Below are 8,588 nucleotides of genomic sequence, written 5' to 3'. Positions count from 1 at the left end.
AAAGAGCTCCTGTGTGTCACTGAATGTGTGCATTATTGACTGAAAGACATCTTCTTTCTCCATTTATCTGTTTTTTTACAGTGTGTTAAATTCATGTTAATGAATATTTAAAGATATTTCAATTAGTGGAAAATATCGCAGGGGGTAATATTAAAAAAAAGTCTAATCAACCAAAACTTTCGCGTCCCCCATGCAGTACCTCTGCGGACCCCCTGTTGAGGACCTCTGGCATACTGTAGACCAAAGCCAGTAGAGCTTTCTTACCAATTTTCTTAAATCAAATTCGAGTCATGCAATAAAAATATGAACAAATAGAAATGTTTGAAGGTAATATGAAATGTCTATACGATTTAATGTTAGATTTAATGGCCTATTTTAAAATAATTTTGCATTAAAACAACACTATTTAACTTATTTTACCTACTAGGGATGCTACATCTGTGACTTCCATGTTTATCGCCACTAGAAGCAACAAGCAACACTGTACTGTCACAGGAATTTAACCCAGAACCTTGTTGCTGCGAGGCAGCAGTGCTACCCACTGTGCCACTGAGCAGCTGATTTGTTTAAAGATCTCTTTCTAAGAAACTCAGCTAATTGCATAGTGTCCTGACTACCAATGGTAGAGATTCTCTTACAGTATGATTTTGACTTGTAGCAATCTGTCCAATCCAGCATGCATACAGTAACAGTGCAGAGGAAAACCCTCCTTTTATCAAGTTGAAACTTCAAGTAAAACCAGGCTCATTATGAGCAACCTTCTGCCGAGGCCAACTGGGGGTTCAAGAAGACAGAAACGGATATACAAAAGATTAGATTAGATTCAACTTTATTGTCACTACACATGTACAGGTACAAGGCAACGAAATGCGGTTTAGGTCTAACCAGAAGTGCAAAAGCAGCAGGTGCAGGCACATGGAAGCACTGATCCATAAATATTCCTTATGTTAGAGAAGGTAATTGTAAACTAGAGCAAAATGTATGTAAATTAATTTAGCCCCTAGGGATGATACGTCTGTAACTTCGATGTTGGCGCCCCTGAGAGCAACTAGTAACGCTGCATGGTTGAAAAATTAAGCAGTCTTCATCTGTGTTTTGTAGACTAACAACAGCCTCTATTGGGTCTACTGTGGTTTCTACGCTCAGACTGCCGTGAAGTGGTGAGTAAAATGACTCATTCATCAATGGATCCAACAATCTAATAAAATAACTCCATTCATGGTGAAAATTTTAGTATATTCTCAGTTCTCAGGAAAACAGTCATCATTCGTCAGCTCTCTGGTATCAGAAAAGGTTATTTGAGATTAATTAAGCAATTAAAACTTTTTTTCATAATACCTAAGACTTGAAAACATATTTTCCCTAAGGACTGACAACTTTTTTTCCTCAGAACTGACAACTGCTTTCCTTAGAAATTAGGATGCCCTAAAATGCACTCTGTATCCGTGAACCATCAAATTTCCCACAATTGGCCAGATCTTGACATCCTGCTCAGTTCATTAGCTGCAACTTTAAACAGCATTGGCTGCTAAATGCTATTAGATTTACCTTTCAGCTTCATGGCTGAAATAGTTTGATCCATAATAGAAGTATTGATTATGATATTCACAAAGTATTTGATAGAAAACACATGTCTGACTTGTGAAATTTTAATGTGATAAAAAGCCATTCTGATGCAGACATTTAGCTTCAACAGTTATTCAAACCTTTCTCAGCTGATTTTTTTTTTTTTTTTTTGTATTTTATCAATAAGCTACCAAAAGTAAAAATCTCTAAAACTGTAAAGCCTAACTGTTTTAGGTGAGGTTTGAAAAAACTATTTTACATCTATGCAGATATAGCTGACTACTGTCAATTAATTGTAAACTATACCTAAATATACATTTTCATTCCTGGTCTCTGATTTAAACTATAAAAACCCACGGTGTGAGGCGTGATTCTGATGACATTTAAATTCTAGATGTTTAGTGTCGAAGCTCAGATTATTCAAATTTCTTGTGAAGCTTGACACCACTCGCTGTGGTTGTGACTGCAGTAAGCTGGAAACATTTTTCAGTGAAACTACTGCTTCAAAAAGATCAAAGCTGTGTCAAGCAGACTGGCTCAAGATCAAGAGTTTCTGGGAGGAGCAGTATGCATGGACCATCGATACGTGCCAAGTACTGTGTGTTGACCAGCATAATTGTTTAATATTTCTCAAATTAAAACATTTAAATACACAACTGTAGTTTAATATACGTCAGTCAAAAGTCCTACCGTGTTTATTTAAATAAACCTTTTTTGTTCTGTAACGGGCCCTGCAATTATATTTGTTATGAGCGACAAAAATAACTTCATATTCAGCTTACCTTATTAATAAAGGTAAGATTTCATACTTTAGCATGGACAATGTTTTAATTCTGGTATCTTATACACTTATGTCAAACAAGCTGCAGTTTTTTTCCTTTATTTTTGAGAGTTAAAGAAAAGCCTATATTGGTATCAGGACAGAAAAAAAAGTAGTTGAAGGATTATAATCAAAGGTTATAACCAAATCTGATAACACTAAAATTTGCTGATTGAGGAGTTTCGATCTCAAAGTAAACCTCTACATCAAATGTGACAGACACTTGGTGTTAAGAATGTTATGTTATGGTAAAACACCCATTTCAGTGTACGCTTGGACTGCCTACTATCAGCTCACTCAAAGTGTAAATATTTGATTAATTTAGAATTTATAATCTGCTTTAACTTCTGATGCTGTCTGAATCCATCTATAGCAGGTATAAGGCCATCGGAGAGACTGATCCTACAATTCAATTCAGTGTTTTTATATAACACCAAATCGCAACAATTCACAACTTTTTACAGAGGTAATTCAGTCGAATCAAACCAAACAGATTCGTTCAAACTTCTCTTTCTAAGAAACCCAGCTAATTGCATTGTGTCTTGACTCCCAACAGTAGAGATTTGCTTGCAGTATGTTTTTGACTTTGTAGCAATCCGTCCAATCCAGCGCACATACAGTAACAGTGTAGAGGATAAACTTCCTTTAATCAAGTTGAAACTTCAAGCAAAACCAGGCTCATTGTGAGCAACCTTCTGTCGAGGCCAACTGGGGGTTGACAAAGACAGAAAAAGATTAACAAAGAGCACATAGAAGCACCGATCCATAAATCCTCCCTATGTTAGAGAAGATATGTATAAAGTAGCTCAAAAGGTGTCTCTGTCTAAGCAAGAATAAATTGTGCAGATGAGCGCTGAAATTATTTTTAAGAGAAAAGGATAAAAGATGACACCTATCCTGATAGACCACACTAAATGTGAGATTAAATGTGTAATATAGTCTGGCCCCGATGAATGATACATCGGAGGAGAAATAGGATCTCTCATTTTATTTTTCATCAGAACTTCATCTGCTGTGTTTTAGATCATTTGAACGCTTTTAAATATTGGCCTCCTGGTTGTAAAGAATTACAATAGTCTAGCCTATAAGTAACAAATACTGTACATGGACCACATTTTCAACCCCAGGACAGATTTTCTCATTTTTGCAAAAACTGAGCAAGTTCTCTTCTTATTTTATGTGCTTTAAAAGTGATGACTAGCTGGAGATGTGCTGTGGGCTCAATCCATCTACCAGAGGGAACTACAGTGTGCTGCTGAAACATGCTTAAAAACAACACAATATGCAGCTGTATTTATTTTCTACACATCTTTTTGGAAGAACAATCCTACTGTCAGTATAAATAAGCAGATCTGGCAACTTCATCCTGCAATTAAATATTTGCAAGACCAGAAAATGTATTGCTTGTGTTGTAACCTGTTTTATGCAGAGGTTAGGTTTGTAGTGCATGATGAGAAAGGATTCCCATGACAAGGTTAATCCAACTTATAAACCTTGAGCATGATGCATCCTTTTAATATTATGCAACTAACACCACAACAATAGTAAAGTGACTCAAAGTATTACAGATGAATACAGCCCATTAAATAAAAACAATAAGAAAAGCAGCAGCTTTTTTAATGCTGACATTTCCATTTGGCAAGTCTATTCTTGAATAAGCTCTCAACCTCCATAGTCAATCTGACAGTTTGGTTTACATGCCTGGGGTGTCCTTGATGTTCTGTTGAATAATTATTTTGATTTACATTTCATAAAGGAAGCTCCCCTAAAATGCTTTCCTTGGCCATGGCGGGCCGAGCAGTACTCCCAAGACTTGTGACAGGAAGATGGAAGACATTTTTGAAGGATGGAAGGTGCTTATTTCTTAAAGAAATATATTACCAAGGACACACACATTAGGCTTTATTTTTTAGCTGCACCTTCTGTATTGCAGATGTTTCACTACCTCAGCTTCTCACTGGAACACTTCATCCTCACCTTCAGCCCATCAGAAGACCCCATCCTATAGCTATGTGGTTGTTGGAGCAGGGTCAGCAGGCTGCGTCCTCGCTAACCGCCTCACAGAGGACGCACAAGAGTCTGTCTGCCTGTTGGAGGCCGGGCCCAAGGACAAGTGGTTAGGTAGCTCACGACTCTCATGGAAGATCCACATGCCGGCTGCACTGACCTACAACCTCTGTGATGACAAGTATGACAATTAATTTGCCATATTTTGTACTGTTAAATGTAAGGTTATATCTGTTTTAAACACCTCATAATGTTTTGATAATCTAAGGGGCTTTTTTTGTCATTATGCTGTCTTTTATCTGAACTCCTCCTCAGGTATAACTGGTACTACCACACTTTACCTCAGGCCCATATGGACAACCGGGTGATGTATTGGCCCAGGGGACGTGTTTGGGGAGGGTCCTCCTCACTTAACGCAATGGTTTACATCCGTGGACATGCAGAGGACTACAACCGCTGGCAAAGAGAGGGTGCCGAGGGGTGGGACTACGATCATTGTCTACCTTACTTCAGGAAAGCTCAGTGCCATGAACTAGGTGAAAACAGGTATTCCAATGTAAATGCTTTCTTTGCATGAGTTTGATAGGAACTAGAGATGGGTAAAATACACAAAATGGACTACTTTCACTGAGTAATAATGGATGTTAAAAAAACAAAAACAATCACATTAGTTAAATAGGCCACTGTTCTAGAAAACTGTATGAAATAATACCATTTAATGGTAATTTGCAGACATGAATTGATAATCTATTTTTGCTGAACCGTCTTAGGGACAACTGTTTGAATAATAAAAGTATCTAAATAACACATCTAAACAATGCATTCTGTTTTTCTCTGTATCCACACACCTCATCAGATTTTCTAGCCTGGTGTTATAATCTAAAAACAATCAATTTCCAAAGTTCACCACAAGTAGAGGTACCTTGGTGCAAGCTTGGGAAAAAAATAAAAGGATTTCTTGTTGTTATGCAGTGTTGTTATGCTTAATTTATTGTGACTACATAAGGGTTATATTCTTGATGGTATGGTGTTTTGCCTTTGTCTCTTAACACTTGTCATGTATCTGCAAGAATTTTACTGTCTAGGATGAGCCCTGCTTAGTGACTTAAGTGGATTTTTTGGATTAAAGGATTTAAAATGTACATTATGACACAATTTAGGACTAAGTAAGTTAACTTTTTGTGACGCAGCAGTCTGGTTTATTTTTTTCTTGATATTTACTTAACTCTGTGGTTTGTGAACTGCTACAAATTAGTCAAAGACCACTTTCTGGTTTTCTCTTCACATTGCAGGTATAGAGGTGGCAGTGGACCTCTTCATGTGTCTAGAGGAAAGACCAACCATCCTCTGCACAAGGCTTTTATTGAAGCAGGGCAGCAGGCAGGATACCCCTTCACAGATGACATGAACGGATACCAACAGGAAGGCGTTGGCTGGATGGACATGACCATATACAAAGGTTACAGGAACAGAGGAAAAATCTTTATTAGAAACACCACATAAACTTTAAGTACTTTAACCAATTTCGGTTAGAAAGGGGGTTAAAGGACTGCACTGATGTTATTTGGAGTTTATTTTATGATAAATACACTATTCAACTTTGCATCTTTCACCTAACCAGTGAGCCTAAGAACTGTATTTGTTTCCTAATCTGATTTTGAGTGCTCAATGAATGGGGGGAAAAAACATATAACCTCAGTTTTACCCAAAAACAAATCCTATTTTTTAAACATATTTGCACCTAAAATATAAGCCTCTAAAGCAACATGGGATGCATTTGCTATTGTAAAGAGCAAGGGTCACCAACGCAGTGCCAAGGGGCACCAAGGGGCCCTAAGGACCACATGGGGTGCCCTCGGGGTCTTTGAAAACAAAACAACTCACCGTTGGCTAAGTTTCAAATTTTTCTTTATTCTGTTGGCCCTATTGTTTGCTAATTTATAGAGCATATCATCTTATTAATCAGAACATTTAAGCATTTATAAAGAATAATATCTGAAGAAAAAGGAATGAAAAGAAACTATAAAAATATGTTTATTATGTATGAAGTTTAGGTGAAAGCTGACCCCTCCAGTTCATAGGTCAGCATTGGTATCCCCTCATATGACTCTGTAGCCATGCAGTAGCCCTCAACCTTAAAAAGGTTGGTGACCCCTGGTATAGATTCTCTGTTTTATATCAGCAAGACCGAACACTTCACAATAAGCAGAACCAGAAGATATAAATGCTTTGATGACCCTCGAGATCATCACTAAAGTGGATTCACATGTTCAAATACCTTATAGTGAGAAAACGAGATAAATGATTATCAAAAGTTATCTTATATTTCATCTTGTGTATCTTTTTCAAAAACAGTAAAATACGTTAAGACTGAAAATCAAACTTCTTATCTGGTATTGAGGCAAACATCCTTATAAAAATGGTGATGACATCTTCCTCAAAAGAACCGCTGAACCAGATGGAACCTGTAACATAACTGCCTGCAGATATACATGTACAAGGATATGTAGTGTTTTAAATTCATCCGTTTGCAGGAAAGAGGTGGAGCACTGCCAGCGCTTACCTCAGACCGGCCCTGAGTCGACCCAACCTGAAGACAGAGGTGCAATGCCTGACCACGAAGGTCTTGTTTGATGGGAAACGTGCTGTGGGAGTGGAGTATGTGCAGAATGGAGAGAAAAAGAGAGTAAGAAGCATGAATGTTGCACAATTCTCACAAAAAACCTAAACAAAATGAAGATTTTTAAATCAGTACTTACCTAATTCCTTATGCTAGGTTCTATGGGTTTATATTCACACCAGCTTACTGGCTCTATTTTATATTTATTGAGGTGTTTGCAGATAAAGAAGTGATCTTGAGTGGAGGAGCCATCAATTCCCCTCAGCTTCTCATGCTTTCTGGTGTAGGAAACGCAGATGAACTGAAAGACCTTGGAATTCCCATCATTCAACACTTGCCAGGTGTGTTAAGTTAATAGTGTTTGTGTCGAAACAATGTAGATGATGCATGCTGTTATGGAGGAACAGTGTACTTAATGTAAGTGTTGTTTTTGTAAAAGTGTTAATCACTTTTTGACCTTGCTGTATGTCTGTAGCAATTGGTCTAATATAGTAACACAGCTAGTGTTGCAGAGCACCTGTGCTATCCGCATTACGATGACAGCTACACTGATCTGTCTATTTTTTTGTATATGTGTTTTTCTATCATTTAAACCATTATTTTTTTAAGATTAGGATTGTCTAGATGCAGGTGCAGCTTTAACCAAATAGTCTTTTTTGTTCCTTCTTAATGTTATTTTGTAATTTGCCAGGATAGCAAAAAGTCAGCTGAGTAAAACAGGAGCAGATTATCAAAATTTTATATAAAAAAAAAGATCAAAATATTAACTGGTTTCAAAATGGCAAAGCCAAATTCCAGACGACTTGGAGAGGAGATGTTGTTGATCTAAAGCAGGAGAAGAATAGGGACAGAGGATGAGTTAAGGCCATCTTTTTTTTAATCAATCATTGCGGAGACTGAGAGAGGGAAACATCGAGCAAACAAACTGAGTGAACTTCACGAGCTTCCAATGAAACGTGATGGTTTTGTTATTACGCCTCTTAGAAGTTAGCAGCAGATGGGGGTTGGAAGAGGATGGACTAAATGGAATGGGTGGATTAACTGTGCTTGAAAACAAAGAAATCACACTGTATCCTTGGATGTTTTATTTTTCAGTTTTTTTCAATTTCAAACAAAATAAAAACTTTTTTTTCTTTGTTTAATTTTTCTTTTAGCCATCTAAAATCCCAAACCAAATATATATGGCTGTTTGAATTTGCAGTTTTCCACCAAGCATTACTTTTTGGTAAATGATAAATGTCACTTCAGAAATGCTTTGCACCATTATGCACCCGTTCTCTTGCCAGCAACCACCATCACAGCCATCCTCTCCATAGCCAAAGTACAGCACAGCAGGAGGTGCAGAGGATATAATCAGTGATCAACATGATTTCATTTACAGGGTTCCCGTGGGTCCTAAAAAAGTCTGCATTGAATTCTTCAAAATAAAACTAAGGCCTTAATTGGTATTAAAATGTCTTAAATCATCAGTCTTTCGTAGGTCTTAATTTTTAAAACATCATAAATAGGATTATTTTTATTATGATTTATTTTTGTAATCTAAATAAAAGATTAAAATTGACCTTTTTTTTTTTT

The 8,588-nt window shown here is 36.9% G+C and overlaps 1 protein-coding gene across 2 annotated transcripts in view; it reads left to right on the top strand.

The window, feature by feature from the left end:
• chdh (choline dehydrogenase) overlaps positions 1-8,588 on the top strand; it is a 15,480-nt gene that overhangs the window by 1,044 nt on the left and 5,848 nt on the right. Inside the window, exons 2-8 of one of the 2 annotated variants that reach the window (XM_015377784.1) lie at positions 1,102-1,160; positions 4,143-4,239; positions 4,320-4,574; positions 4,709-4,939; positions 5,686-5,852; positions 6,928-7,079; positions 7,225-7,354. In XM_015377784.1, coding sequence (XP_015233270.1) covers positions 4,157-4,239; positions 4,320-4,574; positions 4,709-4,939; positions 5,686-5,852; positions 6,928-7,079; positions 7,225-7,354 — 1,018 coding nt within the window. In that variant the 5' untranslated portion in view covers positions 1,102-1,160; positions 4,143-4,156. Of the gene's footprint in view, positions 1-1,101; positions 1,161-4,142; positions 4,240-4,319; positions 4,575-4,708; positions 4,940-5,685; positions 5,853-6,927; positions 7,080-7,224; positions 7,355-8,588 lie in introns of those variants that run through there. The other variant, XM_015377785.1, reaches the window with a different exon arrangement.

This window comes from Cyprinodon variegatus, unplaced genomic scaffold, assembly GCF_000732505.1.
Source record: "Cyprinodon variegatus isolate N-32 unplaced genomic scaffold, C_variegatus-1.0 Scaffold158, whole genome shotgun sequence".
Taxonomy (NCBI): Eukaryota; Metazoa; Chordata; class Actinopteri; order Cyprinodontiformes; family Cyprinodontidae; genus Cyprinodon; species Cyprinodon variegatus.
Note: the sequence above shows the minus strand (reverse complement) of the source record. Positions and strands in the feature narration are given on the sequence as shown.